We start from the raw sequence: 18,853 nt of genomic DNA on the forward strand, positions 1-18,853 counted from the left end.
ATGTCTTCATACTATGCCAATTCATAGCAAATTTATCACCAACTATTATATAAGCACCATTCTCACAGATCATGCCCCAGTATTTTCCTTTCTTCAGTATTTCTATTTTCTTTTCTTGATTTCTATACACATGTGCAAAACCATCCCATGTTAGTACTTCCTGCCACCACCTTCTCACCTCCTCTTCACAGCCAAGTGTCTTAGAAGAATCCAAATTACAACTTCTGTATGTCACTTGACATCTTTCTCTGTTTCTTACATGGTAGGAATACCCAGGATTCCGATCTCAGAGCTTAGGTTATGCAATGTACATCTTACACCCTTAGGTAGGGAACTCAAACTCAAATGCTTTTAGGCACAAATACTATCAGACAATAGGACTCCAAGTGGAGGTCAACTAGAAGTTACAGACCCCACTTGAACACATTTCAATTCGGTAAGAAACACCGCTGCCAAATAAAACACATCCACTGGTGGAGCCCATTCCTGAGGGCAAAACATGTTTCTGTGTCTGCTATCAACACTCTCCTCTACTGAAAAGGCTCCCAACCAGTCTCCACACTTCTATTCTTGCCACCCTACAGCTAAGTCTCCACACGGCAACCAAAGGGACCATTAAATACGAACCAGGTACCACACCCCTATCGAAATTTTCAGGGAGCCACCCCACCCTCCAGTCCTGAGGCTCATTCACCACATACTGGTGTCTCTGTTGCTGTAACACCCAAGCTCATCCCTGCCTTGGGGCCTAGAATACTCTGCTAGATCTTTGCACAAGTTGGCTCCTTCCTAACATTCACCTTAATTTAAATGTCCCATTGTAAGAGAAGTGATCCCTCATCATTAATCAAGTGTAGCCCCACAGTCTCTCACAATTGTTTTAACTTCTTCCAGCACTCATCACTATTTTTGTATTTTTCTTCCCCCACTAAAAATATTTTTCCCTGAGACATGAACCTTGCCTATCTGTCCATCACTCTTACCTAACACCTATAATAATGCCTAGCACATATTTATGAAATGAACGAATGACTGATAACATCTTTGATTTTAGGATATCAGTTTCTTAGGGACACGTCAATCTCATTCACCCATATATACTCAGTAACTTATACAGAGTTAGGAATATGAACTGGAACAAAAAATGAGTTGAAAGAAATAATCTATACCCCCTAGCTACCTAGCTGACATACAGTGTCTACTCTATTACCAGATAATGCACCAACTACTTTATATACATTTCTCTAATCCCTGCATCAAATCTGCAACATAGTCATTATTCCTACTACTGAAAAAACTGAAGCGAAGAAAGGGAATTATGAGAATTTTCCAGGCCACAAAGCACAAGTAGGATCAGAGGATTCACAGCCAGGCAAGTCCGCCCCAGAGTAATCTTTTCCTCTGCACTAATGCCATCTTCCTCATTTTGAAATCACCTTCAGCCCAGACCTCTCTATCCTGAGCTCTAAACTCCTATTTCCAAATAGCTCTTTGACATCTACTTTACTCGTAACTGGCTCTTAAGTGCTGCAAAGTTAACAAATATAAAACCAAACTCATTACCTTTCTTCCACCCACTCTTCCTATTATCTTTAATTTTACCTATGTTATCCCTATTCTTGTTCTCTCAATTAGTTATAAAACTCCAATGCTTCTAACTCCAAATAGATTTCTAACTCCAAATAGATCTCTGGAGTTAAGATCCACTTCTATATTCCCAACATCTGCCACCTATCACCTTTTAATCTAAACTATTGCACAAGTCTTCCAAGTAGCCTCCCCACATCCAACCTTGTAATCACTAAGTTATTCATTCATTTACCCATATGTGAACCACATTAAAATATACACCAAATTCTTTGAGGATTTATCCTTATTTAGAGTCAAATCCAACAAAATTCAGATATTAAGCAAAGATCATTCATGCAACAATCATTATCAAATGCAAACAATAAAACACACTCTGCTTATCACTGGGAATGCAAAAATGAAGCTGCTCCCCTCAGGGAGCTGACAGTTCCTATCAATTATGATCAACTATGATCCTTATTAATTATGACAGTGTTAAGTGCTGGGATACAGCTTTGCTATGGGACCAGTGGTAATACAAGCCAGGGGAAGATTCCTTGAGATGTAATCTAATATCTAGTCTCTCGTTTCCAGAAAGGATTACACCTGTTCTAAACCATCCATGGATATACTACACGCCTAAATTTTCCCAGAAGGAAAAATTCCCTAAATTCCCTCTATATTGCATTACCCACCCCTCTTCCATCACCTAAAAGTGAACACAACATAACATTACCTTTCTTTTTACTATATCTTAACTATGTAGCTATCTTTGGGATTTCTCTTGCTATTTCCTTAAAGCAGGAATTTCACATTTGAGTTTCACATTTCAGTTTACTAATATTTAATTGCTTTAATTACATTTCTGGGTACATAAAAATTCATTTACGTAAATCATTAATTGGAAGTCTACACGTATAAACATTCAAAACCATATGCTGTCAAGCTTCCCTAACATTCATCATTTTTTCTTGGTGTTCTAAGAAACAATCTGTAATCAGGTATGCATTTAATATATTACTTTTCAAAGCTTACCGTAAACTTTGATCACAAAACTGAAATTCGGTGAAAAATTTTGATTTTTGGAACAGTAAAAACTCCAGTCGAATGACCTCAAAATGGCAACAGCAAACGGAGATACTTTCATAAAAACAGCTGTCCTCCAAACGACTGCCTTGAAAAGGACCTCATGTTTTACTAAACAGACTCTGAAATTAAGAGACATCAAAAGTATAGGGATATTAAACATTGTCTCCTTTCATGTTTTTTTTTTCTTCATACAGAAATCAGATCAAGGAATGTAGGAAAGGTACTGGGAGTAAATGTGAACGCGGCCTAGCAGAAACCAAAACAAAATGTGAAAAATCGGGTGACACTGGCAGACACCTCTACATTTACTTAACAACGTTACTTCGTGGGTCAGTCTTGGATGAAAAGGAGAAACAGAGTCGCCGGTCACGACACACACGAAGCAAACACTCCAGTCAAGGAACTTTCCAACAAGAAACTCCAGAGCAAAGCGCATTGGTCCCTGGAAGTCACCATGTGGAAGGTGGGGAACACAAAGATGTGATCCCCAAAATCAAAACCCGTTTCTTTCAAGGCAAATCTCTCAGAGGCGCCCAATTAAACTCACTGAGCAGAATTCAGCGTGGCGGCGGGGCTGAATGCAAAGGGGCCGACGGAACATGACCGCCGGGCTCCAGCCAGCGCCCCGTAGTCCCGGGCCGGGAGCCTGAGCCCCGCGCCCTATCCCGGCCCAACCGACACTGCCCTATCAGCTCGGCAACCAAAATGCCTGCCGAAGGTGGATTCACCTGCCCCCTGCCAAACCACAGTCAAGACACAGTAGACCCCTCCTCACCAAGCCCGCGACTCCAGGGTCGGGAGCCGAGAGTTGGCCGGAAAGGTCCAGAGGGAGGGGACGTCCCGGTGGCACTGCAAATGCGCCTGCGCATATCCCCCCGCACCCGAGGCCGCCCGGACTGGCCGTACAGCGCGCCCTCAGGTTTACGTCCGTTCGCGGCACGAGCCACGGGGCGGGGGCTCAGAGCCGGCCTTGGATTGGACGGCGAGAAGGGACGGGGCGAGCAAGAGGCCGGTGATTGGGCGAGTACAACTAGTCCCTGAATTTGAAGCGAGGATGCCGCGCGCCGCAGGTCTGGAGGAGTGGAGTGTTGCGAAAGGCTCACCGCCCCGCGAAAGTCCTTCCCGCTATAGCTGAAGCGAAAGCAACGCGATGAAAGCCTTGGCCAACTTGAGGGGAAAAAAAAAGCTTACCGTATGGAGTCTAGGACCCCAAAACACCATCACTCACCTTACACTCAAAGCAGTATTTCTGGTGAACAAATTAGCTAATACTACCTTGAGTTCAGTACCGTTGTCACTTTTGGTCTTTACAAGATCAGATGCAAATCTTTTCTATCACTGCTTGGCAGACGCTGAAATGTGTCGTGATTTGCCTTATGTTATACACTGCAATAAAGCTTCATTACGAAATCATGTCTCAGGATCCAAGCTTCACGATAGTTCGCTACATCTAATCGCCTCTTTGTGACGGAGTAAGGATGGTCCGGGGTGGAAAGAAGTGAGATAAAATTCCTCCCTAATTCCCACGTTTTCCTGTTCTCCTTAGGGCCACACTGACTTCTGCTTAGCCCAATGCTTTAACTACCACTTTACTGAACCCATAGAGGTAATTCAATTTCATGCCTTTCACTTTCCTTTACTTACAAAATTTCTTCCATAGTCTGAGAAAGAGTCCTGCTTTTCCAAAGCTAACTCTTTAACTTCATTCATGCAATAGTTACTGAATGTTTAAGATGCACCGGCACACTTGGGAGTAGAGAATGAAAAACACAAAATTGAGTTTAACAATCCTTACTCCTAATTTTAGCCTGTTGGGGAATGACATGTTTCTTTGATCACTTTACTTTTCTACGTCCTCTAAAATACTGCTCAACTAACATTCTTCTTCTAACTAACATTCTTCTTCTAACTAACATTCTTCTGCTCAACTAACATACCTTCTCTACTGGTTCCTTTCTACCTTTCTACCTTTAGAAATGCTGCCCCTCTCCACCCAAAACCAAAACCAGCTCACCTGTTGCTGGATTCTGTTTTATCACCTTAAGACCATTCTGTTTCTCCCACCTTTAAACTGCCTCCACTTTCACACCTTAATGTCATTTATCCCATACTTACTTTATCAGAACTAGCCTCCTGTCAAACTCAATTGATGTCTCTGCAATTCTCCTGGCATTTTTCTTGACACCTTCAAGCCTTGGCATTTCCAAACTGTAATTACCCCTATTCTACCCTTGTCCACACTCAATGAACAAAGATAAGTGGAGGAAATTTTCTGAATCCTGAAAAATAAACCTATTAGCTTTAGAGCTGAAAGGATGCTACTTGAGTGTGTAATGAGCCATCCTTGTTTCACAAAGTAGCTGAACTGTCTACACCATGATCACATAACTGGAGGTGAACTGCTGGAATATATGTGTATTCATTTACCCTACACCCCTTGTACCCAACTCCATAAATGTCCTTTTCCTCCATAAAAATCAAGCGATCAAGCTCTCCCAACACCCAGCAACCTAGTGGGACTCTAGTGACAAGGATCTATAATCCAAAGTATCTGCAAGCAAGAGAGAGAACACAGACTTATGCCAGATAACCTAAGTCTCAATCCTGGCTCTCACTTCCTAGCTGTGCAGCCTTGGGCAAATAGCTCAAATCTACCTATTTCTTCACCTGTAAAATGGGGATAATTAGAGCACTTCCCTCAGAGGTTTGTTCTAAGGATTAATAAATTCACATAAAGTATCTGGAAGAGCACTGGCACATGGAAGTACTCAAAAAACATTAGTGTTATCCACCCTTACTTGCCAACTGAAAAGGAGGCATAAAACTCCCAGTAAATTTCAAATCTTCTTAGACATTGGGTAGAGCTTGCAGAAGTCCTGGGCTAGAGATGAATGCCTCCCAGGGAATGAGACGTGACATCTACCCAGTTAGGAAAAGGCAGTCATCTCCCATAGATCCCCTTTACCAACTGCTTTTAAGTGGCAAACCTCAGCCACGGATATCCGAAGCCGCCTACAATGTTACCACAAAGTTTGATTCTAGATTAATCTCCCACCAGCTCCCCCAAATAAACCTTACATCAGACTAATATCCTGTTGCCCGAACACAGCCCTGTCATCTTTCATCTCTGGGCCATCACCTTGGAAATCCTACCCTCCTCTGCTTCAACTACTCCATCTGTTGAAATCCCACATTGCTTCCAAACCTGGCCAGCTCAAATAAATCACTTTGTGTTTCAACATTTATAATGAAACTGAATCCTCACTACCTTCTGTAAATTCTGTAAATACCTTCTCTATTTTTACATACCCCAGTGTTTTATAGCACAGTATCTTGCACACAGAAGATGTTCAATATTGACTAAATTGGATAATCTCACTTCATTATCCCATTCTAACCCTAAGCACCTCTACAATGATTAAAATCTCAAAGGTGTCGATTATTAATTCTGAGCTAGATTCAGTCTTAAGTGAGATCCCTTGCTTTGAACCTAAACAAGCCAACCAGTCTAAAACAAGTCCTTTAACAGAAGACCTCTGAGATTTGGAAAAGACTTTTCTTCATACGTTGGAATGCTAAAATGCTAACTTGATAGACAAAACATTTTAATGATTAGTCACAAGAAAGTTCAAATGTTCCTTAAGTTAAAATTAATCTCTTATCAGTTCTTTATCCTTTGCAGGTTAAGAAGCATCAAATGTATGAGGCTACTCATAGGAAAGATGCCTTTGAAAATTAGGTTATAAATTATATGATTTTAACAATTATATATGTGATTGAGACACATATGAAATACTTTTCAAATTACATCCTTCTCAAGTCCTAAAGAGACTTAAATACTTGGTAATTCTTGAGAAAACTGAACCAAAACAAACATTACTAGTTCTATAGTTTTAATCATTTTACCATAATTATTGTCAAGTACTTTCTGATTTCAAATTTTAAAAGTAGCATTAAAAATAACGTGCAATTACAGCAAAGGAAACAACCAACAAAACTAAAAGGCAACCAACAGAATGGGAAAAGATATTTGCAAATGACGTATCGGACAAAGGGCTAGTATCCAAAATCTATAAAGAGCTCACCAAACTCCACACCTGAAAAACAAATAACCCAGTGAACAAATGGGCAGAAAACATGAATAGACACTTCTCTAAAGAAGACATCCGGATGGCCAACAGGAACATGAAAAGATGCTCAACGTCGCTCCTCATCAGGGAAATACAAATCAAAACCACACTCAGATATCACCTCACGCCAGTCAGAGTGGCCAAAATGAACAAATCAGGAGACTATAGATGCTGGAGAGGATGTGGAGAAACAGGAACCCTCTTGCACTGTTGGTGGGAATGCAAATTGGTGCAGCCACTCTGGAAAACAGTGTGGAGGTTCCTCAGAAAATTAAAAATAGACCTACCCTATGACCCAGCAATAGCACTGCTAGGAATTTACCCAAGGGATACAGGAGTACTGATGCATAGGGGCACTTGTACCCCAATGTTTATAGCAGCATTCTCAACAATAGCCAAATTATGGAAAGAGCCTAAATGTCCATCAACTAATGAATGGATAAAGAAATTGTGGTTTACACACACAATGGAGTACTACATGGCAATGAGAAAGAACAAAATATGGCCCTTTGTAGCAACGTGGATGGAACTGGACAGTGTGATGCTAAGTGAAATAAGCCATACAGAGAAAGACAGATACCATATGTTTTCACTCTTATATGGATCCTGAGAAACTTAACAGAAACCCATGGGGGAGGGAAAGGGAAAAAAAAAAAAAAAAAAAGGAAATTAGAGTGGGAGAGAGCAAAAGCATAAGAGACTCTTAAAAACTGAGAACAAACTGAGGGTTGATGGGGAGTGGGAAGGAGAGGAGGGTGGGTGATGGGTATTGAGGAGGGCACCTTTTGGGATGAGCACTGGGTGTTGTATGGAAACCAATTTGACAATAAATTTCATATATTGAAAAAATAATAAAAAAATAAAATAAAATAATGTGCAATTAGATTGGAAGTCAACATCCGTCAGTTGTAGGTGTTAGTCTACATACTAACTTCCTACCTTTTTAAATAAATGTCATGCTTACCTCCAATTTTTTGATTGTTTGGATTTTTTTTTTCAACATTGTATAAGGAGATATAAGCTTTACCATCTAACAAATAGAATATAGTTGACCCTTAAACAACTCAGGGGTTAGATGGTGCCAGTGTGCCCCCAGTCAAAAATCTGACTCTAACCTTGGACTACTTAATAGCCTACTGTTGACTAGAAGCTTTACCAGTAACATAAGTAGTCAATTACCACCTATTTTGTATGTTATACATGTAAAGTAAGCTAGAGAAAAAAAATGCTATTAAGAAAATCATAAGGAAGAGAAACTACATTTACAGTACCATGCTGCATTTACTGAAAAAAATCTATGTATAAGTGGACGAGTGTAGTTCAAACCCATGTTGTTCAAGGGCCAGCTGTTCATTCTGTTTTCATAAGGCAACAGATTCATATCTTTTAAAATATATTTTATTAAATAATCTACTTGGAGAATAATTACAAAAGCTTTAAACAGTAATTCCAAGTAGTAAAAGGCAATTTCCTTTCAAAAAAAAAAAAAAATAACCAGAGTCCATTATTATGTTTTGCTGCTTTATACACAGGAATGATTTATTTTACAAACTAGTCAGATCCAACATTAGCCTGTAAATTTTAAAACATTTCTTAATATGTCTCAAAGGCAAAGTGAACTCTATGATATGCTTTCACATTAACCAGAATGACAAACCATAAGAAAATTAACACCATAACAGTTCAAGATAAAACGAATAGGCACTTTGAAAGTGAAATCAGCTACTGTAAATCTCATAGTTCACGTTACTTGTACTTATCGCATTTCATCAAAGGTTATCAACCAGTGAGGCAAATGTTCCTTTGATGCAGAAGCACAAACACATTTAGGTTCCAAACACTGTGTTCTGGTTGTAATACATGCAAGACGGACCCTAACTTAGAAAAATCTTCTGAAAGAAAATGAAGAAAAACAAAAAGCAGCCAGGAATGAAAGCATTTACAAGCACTTGAATAAGGCCTTTAAGTGTTAAATCAGTGTTTTAAACCCCTTCATTCTCAGGTAAGGGATTAAGAGGCCGAGAGAGAGATCGTCTGCGAGGGTGAGGATACTGGAGGTTGGCAGTGTCAGCATCGCAAGAGTGCTCTACCAGAGGAGGAGGAGGAGGAGGAAGGAGCTGGGCATAACTGGACCATCTCGATCCAGCCCGTGGGGAATCCAGAGGGGGAAAGAAATACCTGAAACAATGAAGACAGGAACAAAACACCAAAACAAAACAAAAACAACAGAAAAAAAAAAAAAAGAAAAAAAAAACAGAAGAAAAAGAGAAAAGTAGTAAATACAAAGAGAACCAAAGAGGAGAAAACACATGCTGGAAAAAAAAGCTTTAGTATATTCATGCCAAAACTAACAGAACATAATCGCAAAAATCAAGACCCTTACTCAAATCAAGCTTGCTTAAACAAGTATAGAAACTTGAAAGAAAGAAATACAATCTGTTAAACTTAAAATGTTAAAAAAAATTATCAGTATGAATGTTACAAAAAAAGACATTTTATAATTTAAAACATTTTCTAATCTTTCAGAAACATATTTGATGCGATCCTGGAAATTTACAAATCTAATAAGCTTTTTATTTTAAGCAATGCTTCGTTTGTAGTAGCAGCAGGCACATGTTTTGTAGTGCATACAGGACACTGAGAACCAATCCAAATATACTTTCACAAAGTATGGCCAGCTATTGCAATATACTTCTGAAGAAATACAATCTTTGAAAACACTTAGCTGCTTTTCTGCAAAAACTTTAAATAGTACAAAATTTTGATAAGTAAAAGAGCTCAAAGAATATGTCCTATTGTTATTCTTCTGCCATTTTATAACTTACCCGTAATACTTAAGCACATTAGCAAACAAAGACTTATAGCTTTGTCATCAAGGTCAAAGTTCTAAAAAATATGAACTAAATGAAGCAGCCAACTAAATTAAAATCCTGAGGCTTGGAATGTGGAGGTTAATGTGCATGCACAATTTCAGCAAATTTTTAACTGCTCCTCTTATAGTATGTTTCCAAATTTTGACTTGAAGGAAAACTTAAGCCATGGAATTACACCATAAAAAATATACAAGCACATATTAGAAACATTTAGCTCTTTAGTGAATATGAATTGAAAACTTACAAAGATGTTTTCATTTTACTACCATATTATAAATGAAGCAATACCATATGTTTAATTTGGCCACAAACTGTACAAATTACTTTCATTTCACTACTACTTCTCTCACTCCTTTACTAATATTTTTTAAAAATATTACAAAGAAATGACAGAGTTGTATTAAATAATATCACGTATAAGCCAATTCTACAAAAGGTAATAAACAGATTAGCACTCAAAACAATCTTTATGAAAAATATTTATTCAATCTTCAAATTAAAATTATAAAAATTCATCATTTTCGCTTACTGTTTTAGAAAACAAAAGAAATAAGCCTATATTCTCCAAATGGAATAAAGTGGTATTTTCCCTCCTCCCAACTACTTACAAGGATAGTAACAATCCTTTTAATTTTAAACCCATGTTAGTTTCGGGAACATTTCAAAAAATTGTTTTGGTGACAATGTCTCAACAAAAAGCCTCTCCATTTATATTTCAAAAGTTTCAAATAGTGTCAATAAACTGGCTAGTACAAAAAAAATGATATACACGGTATTTTTAAAGGCCTTTTGGATTGCGTTTAGTAGTAAGCAGGCTGCTGGTGTATCTTGGGAGAGGTCAAACGGCGCTGGGGAAGGGGAAAAGGAGCTCGCTTTCCATTCCTGTGTGCATGCAACAAGCAGCAAAACAGCAAAGTTACTCCAGTTAGCTGGTACTCAGCTGTGCTTTCTGTTAAAGGACATAATACAAATGGAGAAGGGAAAATGCATCACAGATCTAACACACACGGTTATTGGCACAATAAGAATACAGATCAAAACTTCAAAGCTCTTTACAAAAGAATATACACAGTACAGGCAGCAACCAAAAATCAGATTTTTTTTTTAAATTAACAGTAGTATCCTTTGTCTCATGAAATCATTTTTATAATCTGATCTCTTCTGTGGTAACCTGAAATTGTTTACATGCAAATACTTAAATCTCAAAATCAAACAGGACTTTTTAAATAAAAATTTAACATTATAAAAATAGTTGAAGAAATTTTAAATAGAATTCTAAGATGACAACAGAAACCACAGGACAGTTTGTTAATAAGGACCATGCTTTGAAGTTTCCTGAATCGTATTCCAAATTATTCACAAAGGCATATTAAAATAAGCTGATCTTAAAAATTCACATATTTGAAATCTGAATATGAAAACAAAGGATGACTCTTCAGATCACATTGTTTGTCAAGATAAACAAGAATCTAAAATATATTAAAAATTCTAAAAATCAAGAAATCACAATTTACCATTTTCTCTTACAATCTCCATTAGGTTTAAACACACCCACAAACACACCCAACACCCACAAAACACATTTAACTCACTCTCATCTACAAAGGCTTTATGTATTTTATTGAAAATTTCAGCTTGAGCTAATTCAAAGGCTACACTACTACCACTAACATACTAATGCTCATCTAGGACTAAAATCCTCAGCATTATCCCAGATTTGCTCTTCATCTTACTTGAGAAGCAAAGTAAAATCTTTAAGTTATAAACATTTCTGATGGACCACTAAATTTCAGAATATAATTTAGTTTGTTTAATGGCTTAACAATCTACCTAATAAATATTATGACTATGTAAGCTAAATACAGAGATAACCAAGTGAATTTTTTCTAGTATTATAATTGTGTATGAATTTCTTTATTCAATCTTAAAATCCATGAAATTACACACCTTTAGTCTGGCTATCAGAATGATTTTAAAAAGGAGATAATTTCTAGTCTTCCCACAAAAACAGCCTACCTGCCAGAAGAAGATCCATTTAATGAATTTTGAAGATTTGGGATATTTGAACCTAGGGAAGGATTTGAGTTTCCCTGCTGAGAATTCCCAGTGACAGGGCTCCCATTACCTTTCAAAATACCAGTACACTTCCAATTGTCCATATAATTAGCTGAAAGGAAAATGGTCAAATACATTAACATGGCTAATAGCTTTGTTCAAGGACACAAATCTGTGTTCAAATTCTTAAACTACAATGAAAAAAACAAAAGAGGACTACGTATCTCTCAAGATAAATGTTAAAGACATTTTTTAAATGAAATACGTATCTCAATTTTACCAATTATTTTTTAAAGTTTTAGAAAATTTACTAATTTAAAAAACAAAGTTTCTACCATTTCCTTTCCTTGTAAGACAAATATTAACAGAGACAATTCTCTAAGCTACCACATTAACTTTAATATCAAAATAAATTGTTCATTTCATGATAATGAATTTCGATTACTTGTATATGTAGGGTTATGGAGCTGTCTTCTTGGTTATGCAAGTGTAAGTCATGTGGGTACTTAATGTCCTCAGAGACGGACCCCTTTGGGGTTTGAGTGGCTAACCCAACATGGCCTAATTCTTCTAATACAAAATAGGTCACTGGAGACCCTTAGCCCAGGAAACCCAAGTTAGGGAGCCTGCTGGAGTGAAGCTGGGTGGTCCTGACTAAAGACCAGGGGCAAGAAAGAGAAGCAAAGCCCTTGACAGCAAATGATACTGAGGAAAGGGAGGTCTGGGCCGGTTCTGCCACAGCCTAAAACTGACCATGGGACACTCAGCCAAATTGCATTTTGAGAAACAGTAACTACTCAGGGTACGTGAGCTAAGCTATAGGTTATATGGGATGCCACTGACTAGAGTGGGACAAGGACCAAGGACACCTCCACCCAGTAGATAAACATCCATGGAAAAATGTAGACCATGCTACAGCAACCACAGCTAGCATCAAGTTACTAAACTGAATTCTCACTCAGCATGCCATTTACAAGAAACTTTCAGAATCAGTGGCCAGAAGATTCTTGAACTTTCGAGAGGTGCAGAGAAGAAGTGGAGATGATACTGGATTTTCTCCTATTAAGGGCTGGTTAGCTAGAGCAATTATTTAATAAGAGATGTCTATAGCCCTATCCTATGTTTGTAGAGCAGTCACACAAGTTACACACATAGCAAACGGTACCTTTTGGAGATACTGCATATTGTTACAATTACTTTTAGTTTTAAAAGGAGATCCACATGGAAACTTAAAAAACAATTCAAGTGTCATTAACTGCCATGAACTAGGTAAACTGATGGAGGTTCAAAATAACACAAATATAAGACATTAATTTGAAAATAACTGTAGAAAGATCATTTTTTTCCAAAATATTTCCGAGTTTACATTTCTAAATGAAAATTCTTAAGTAGCAACATAGAGCAACAATCCTTTCATTAAAACCTTACCTTTCCATAATCTTACACAGCCATCATCTCCTGAAGATGCTAACACTGTTCCTGTTATATTCCAACTCACTCGCCAGACCTGGGAATTATGATTATCAAACTGAGCCACTATATGGATTTCAAATTTTGTTGGTCCACCAGAGGAGGTAAGTTCTTTCCTATTAATAAAAAGATTTTCCTAAGAAATGCTGAGAAAAGATTTTACACACACGGTTCTAAATAAAAAAAATACATACACTTACCATATTATTTTATAATTATGTTCATATCTAAAACTACCACGTTCCCTCCCATACTCCCCCACCTTAACTCATTGAGAGCTGGGCCATGTCACTTTCATTTGATTCTCCAGCACCTGGCATGATCCTACCACATAAAAATTATTCAGTGATTATTTCATGGAAGAAAGGAACAACAAAAGAGGCTTTATTCACCCAAACACAGTTGAGGAATAAAATACATAACAATTAATTTTAAAAGGAAAGCAGTAGGAAGGGAAGAATAGAAGGGGGGAAGGAAGAAAAAAAGGAACTGAAATTCACAATTCCAAAATTAAAGCCTGAATACATTATTCACAAGAATGTCTGAGCTAATTTAATTGTCCCTAAGTTACCTGACACCTCGCATTTGTTCAAACATTTACACAGTACCAATTATATTCAGAGGATCCAATTCATTGTAGTAGCCTAAATAAAATGCAATTAAGAAAACATAAATCTATCTTTATTCAATTCCCCATCCCTAAAACTCATATATTTATAGATAAAATGTTCATTAAAGAATCCATTCTTCAGATCACAGTTGCCTCTTCATTCTCTTCCACAAATGAAAATAATCATGAGTTAAGAGCATTTTTAAATTAGTAATTGCTTCAAAACCTCACCTCACAGGCTTTAATGTAAAAATTCTCACATCTTTGGTTGCTATGGCTAGAATGTGGAAAGACCTTCCCAAGTTTGGAGCAAAGGCAATATCATGGACAGGATCTGTGACTGTCATGAGGGTTTCAGCTTTTGCATATTTCCTAATAAAAAAACAATTTATGTTAAAATTTTCAGAAATTAAAATTTTTAAAAATCCACACGTTTTTTACATTGTTCACAATGAAACAGTGTTTACCTCTGCAGTATATATATATAGTATGACCAAGGCCTAACCCCCAGAAACTGAATGTGACCTAATTTAGAAAAAGGGTCTTTGTGTATATAACTAAGGATCTCAGGACAAGATCATCCTGGACCATCCTTATAAAGGACAGAAAAGGAGATACAGAGAAGAAAGCCACGTGAAAACAGGGAGAGATTGGAATTATGCAGCCAGACACCAAGGACCTCCCAAAGCCACTAGAAGCCTTAAGAGACAAGGAAGAATTGTGGAAGCAGCATGGTGCTGACCACACCTTGACTTTAGATTTCTGGCCTCCAGAACTGTGAGAATAAATTGTTTTGTTTGTAGTGATTTGTTATGGCAGCCCTGGAAAATTAATATAAAGCCCCCAGGTTTTGTTCTTTGATTTTGTAAGTTTAGCTTAGAACAGTTTAACAAAACTTTAATTAGAATGAGATGCCGGGGCACCTGGGTGGCTCAGTCAGTTAAATTGCTGAATCTTTAATCTCAGCTCAGGTCATGATCTCCCAGTTCGTGAGACTGAGCCCCACACTGGGCTCTGCACTGATAATGAGGAGCCTGCTTAGGCTCCTTATTTCTTAGGATTACTTCTCCTCTCTCTGCCCTCCCCTGCTTGCCCACGTTCTCTCTCTCTCAAAATAAATAAACTTAAAAAAAAAAAGAATGAGATGCTGATTTATTAACCATTAATATCTATTTTCAAGAAAAGGGTAATTGAATGTCCTAAGTATTTGAGTATAAATTGGAAAATGAATTTGATAACAGGAGGAACTGAGTTCTTTTAGTGGTAATAAAGGGCACTATACTGAAATCTGTTTCATCCTTACAATTCTATTTCTACATGTGCAAACGGAGAAGATAATGAAGGAGACAACAGATAAGAATTTTAAATTATGTTTTTCTCCATTGTAAGTTCAATATCAGGGACAGAAATGAAGCACATAACCCTGTATGTAACAGAGGGAGTTAGAGAGAGGTACCTCTCTTACCTTTTCACTACCCTCCTCTAATATACTGGTGTTCCCAACAAATCTATGCTTGGCCTTCTTTTCATGCCAACATTTTCCCCAAATGTCTCCAAGCTAGCACATGCCTCAAGGCTCCTTGACCTCGTCTTCCCCTACATGATCCTGAGTAATCTAATCCACACCCTTGCTGCTTCTACTGTCTGGTCATAACTCCTGTGTTGGATCCTAGACAAGTCATTTTACTTTGTTGATCTGTTTCTTCATTCGTGAAAATGGTGATAATATAAAAGCTACCTACCCTCCTCATAAGGTGATTGTTAGAATTCAAATTTCATAATGTATGTAAAAATGCCATATAACCTGTATAAATATAGGCACTTGTACTATTATCTAGACTAGGTCTGTCTTAATATTTTCATTCACCAATAGAAATAAATATATCCAATACTGGTAAATTCGACAAATGTTTTCTATTTGTTACTACTATTACTATTACTACTACTATTACTTACAGAAAGCTCAGTTAGGTATTCATAATTGGATGCTACATACTCCACTATCACATAGCCTCTACGTAACATGTTCAATCTGTATAACAACCTTTGAACAACTCTTACTTCAAAGAAACAGACAAGGACCATCCCCAAAATGGCTGATCTTAAAAGGTCTGGTAACTTCCTAAGTCAATCCCACATACACTCACACACAGACACAGTTACCTTCCCAATGCCACTTCCTGGCCATTCTAGATGCAGAAAATGCCTGGCACTTGCTGTCTACTCCCTTGCAGCTAAAGCACAGTAAGTGACCCAATTCTGGTCAGTGGGACCCAATGAAAAAGCTTGCTAAGGTGCTTCGAGAAAACTTTTTCTTCTCTCCCTCATACAAAAAGATACATAAAAGCCAATGCCCTTCTTTGTATCTGCATGTGAAACCTGGAAATGCTCTTGTGATCCTAAGAGGGAGCTGTCACCAACACACTAAGGATGACTAAGGAAAATACCAAAAACTCTGATGTCATCACTGCACCAAGTGAGCCACTTAACCCCAGAACTGTTCTACTGTCAGGCTCCCTTGTTACAGGGAATCCAGCCCCTAATCTAGATTTATTCTGCTAAGAGACTTATACACAACTTTGGATTATCTTTATCACTGAATTCTTTTAAGTTTTAGGTACTTTCTATCTGCCCTGTATATTCTTTCAGAATTAACTTGCAAGTTATTTATCCCTTTACTCAAATATTATTTATGAAGTAGTTTCATTCTCCTACGTTTTAGAAATGGTCCCACATTCAAAGTTTTAGATTTATGCCTCCAAATTCATTCTGTTCAGCTAAGGTTGAAAGAAATTACTTTAACAGTATTAACTCTTCATAAAGCCTCTTTAAGAAGTGCTAGTGATGTGGTTCATAGCTTTAATAGCTTAAAAGGCTATGAAAGCCTCAAATAGTTCTAAAGGAAGGTTCCTATATTCTAGAACTGTGCTGGCCAACGCTCCAGTCACTAGCCACATGTGCCTATTTAAATTTAAATTAATAAAAATGAACAAATGCAGTTCTTCAGCTATAGTAGCCACATTTAAGCTTCAACAGTGGCATGCGGCTGGTGGCCACTGCATTAGCTAGCACAAGTACGGGGCATTTGCATCAGTGCAGCAAGTTCTACTGGACAGCACTGTTGTAAACAGTCTCTGAAGAAATCAAGAATCTGGGAAGTAGAGGGCTGGAGTAAGAACCCCTCAAAACTCCTAGTAACATTCTGAAATGCAGAGCCCACAGGAATTAAAATATACTGGTCCCCCTACTAGCCACAGTCTCACTTTCCACGGTTTGTTACCCACAATCAAATTTACATCCAGAAGATGATGCCCCTGATTTACCGTCAGAAGGTCAGCATGCCTACATCACTCACATAGGCATTTTATCTCATCTCATCACATACGCATTTTATCATCTCTCATGGTCACAGGAAGTGAATACAGCACAAAAAGATATTTTAAAAGAGAGGCTGCAATCACATAACTTTTATTACAGTGTATTGTTATAATTCTTCTATTTTATCACTAACTATTGTTAATCTAATACTCTAACTTATAAACTTTATCGTAAGTACGTATGTATAGAAAAAAAACACAGATGACACAGAATTTGGTACTATTAGAGGTTTTAGGCAGCTACTAGGGGTCTTAGAACGTATCCCCTATGGATAAGGGGGACAACTGTAGTTCTTTCTTCTCCTCCACTTCTGGCCCTACCCAGCATCTGACTCCTAGACCCATGTGCTTGTTACCTAGCACATGTGAAGCCTACCTGATCAACTGATGGGTGCTCTTTTCTCTTACAAGATCTGAGAACACCTCTGACACACAGCTTACAGCTCTCAGAAGTACTGCAGGTATCTCAACATGACCCAAAATAGACTTTACTTCACATGCTGCTATACTCTACCCAAATGTGTCCTGTTTCCAGATGTCCTTATTTTAAGAAATTACATACCACCCATTGAATTATTAACCAGAACCTTGAAAATCATCTCAACAGATCCCCCTTTCTTCACCTTCTAAATCTAGTCATCAGATTCTATTGATACTATTTCTTAAATTATTCTCACTGTCCACTTCTCTCCATCCCCATTTGTTACTACTCTATGCCAAAGCCACTATAATCTCCCACCTGGACTGTTATAACAGCACCCAATCACTGAATCCACTCATGTTGCCCTCTAAAATACTTTTCACACCTATGGAAGAGTTTAACTACCATCCAACCCTATTATTCCCCAACTTAAAACTCTTTCAATGGCTTCATATCACCCATAAAATCTAAACACAAAACACTAGGTCGTGCAGATATAAGCCTTGCATATTTCTCACACACTCCCTTTTGCCTATTACATTTCAACTACAATAAAAATATACTGGTTTTCTCTTGTTCATGTACCTTATCACATGTAGTTTTCTCCATTTGGAATGTTTTCTGCTCTTTAACACTTTACTTTTCACTCATCCTGTAAGTCTTGTCTGGAGTGAACCTTCCTGGCCCCCTCTCCCAAGGTGTAGTAAGCCCTTAACATCCTGATTCTCCCAGTTGATAAAATTCATCACCATTTTTTACTATTTTTGTTTGTTTTCTCTGCAAGATCGTACATATTATTAAATCAGTCACCTTTTCCTCTATACCATTCAATTTTATATTATGGTAGACTGGCACACAACTTGGCATAGCCTAGGAAATAAGTAAATATGTAATGAATGATGCATAATTCAGTGAATGAAGAAATAACATTTTAAAAAATCAAATGCAATTAAGAACAATAATTAAGACCAAATAGTACTAACCTGGTGTTTTCATTATATTCAAAAATCTGAACCTTGGCCATTGCATTTGGACTACTGTCATCACTTCCTACAGCTATCATGGGAGAATGAGCACGAGAGCTAGAAATGAAGAGTAAAAACTATTTTACATAAGTTAATATACATCTAATTCAAAGAATTAGAAAAATCTGGCATCAAGTAGTTCTACAACCCACATGTAAGTATGCCACTACTGTGACTAGATCCCCACCATGTATCTGACACAGTCACACCTTGGGAGGGTGTGTCCTTGAGAAT

At 37.6% G+C, this 18,853-nt stretch overlaps 2 protein-coding genes across 9 annotated transcripts in view; both read right to left on the minus strand.

The window, feature by feature from the left end:
• Positions 1–4,519, minus strand: part of CEP192 (centrosomal protein 192) — a 126,245-nt gene extending 121,726 nt beyond the window's left edge. For 3 of the 7 annotated variants that reach the window (XR_008291932.1, XR_008291933.1, XM_053206755.1), the window contains exons 1-2: positions 3,434–4,519; positions 2,605–2,777 (exon numbers count right to left, since the gene is read on the minus strand). The gene's annotated coding sequence lies outside the window, so the exon portion shown is untranslated. Of the gene's footprint in view, positions 1–2,604 lie in introns of all 7 variants that reach the window. The other 4 variants (XM_053206750.1, XM_053206754.1, XM_053206753.1 and 1 more) reach the window with 4 other exon arrangements.
• Positions 4,520–8,170: 3,651 nt separating this feature from the next.
• The window catches only part of SEH1L (SEH1 like nucleoporin), a 33,115-nt gene continuing 22,432 nt past the window's right edge, over positions 8,171–18,853 (minus strand). Inside the window, exons 5-9 of one of the 2 annotated variants that reach the window (XM_027068410.2) lie at positions 18,578–18,676; positions 14,028–14,168; positions 13,145–13,302; positions 11,678–11,828; positions 8,171–8,966 (exon numbers count right to left, since the gene is read on the minus strand). In XM_027068410.2, the coding sequence (XP_026924211.1) occupies positions 8,771–8,966; positions 11,678–11,828; positions 13,145–13,302; positions 14,028–14,168; positions 18,578–18,676 (745 nt within the window). In that variant the 3' untranslated portion in view covers positions 8,171–8,770. Of the gene's footprint in view, positions 10,611–11,677; positions 11,829–13,144; positions 13,303–14,027; positions 14,169–18,577; positions 18,677–18,853 lie in introns of both variants that reach the window. The other variant, XM_027068411.2, reaches the window with a different exon arrangement.

The sequence above is a fragment of the Acinonyx jubatus genome, chromosome D3 (assembly GCF_027475565.1).
Source record: "Acinonyx jubatus isolate Ajub_Pintada_27869175 chromosome D3, VMU_Ajub_asm_v1.0, whole genome shotgun sequence".
Taxonomy (NCBI): Eukaryota; Metazoa; Chordata; class Mammalia; order Carnivora; family Felidae; genus Acinonyx; species Acinonyx jubatus.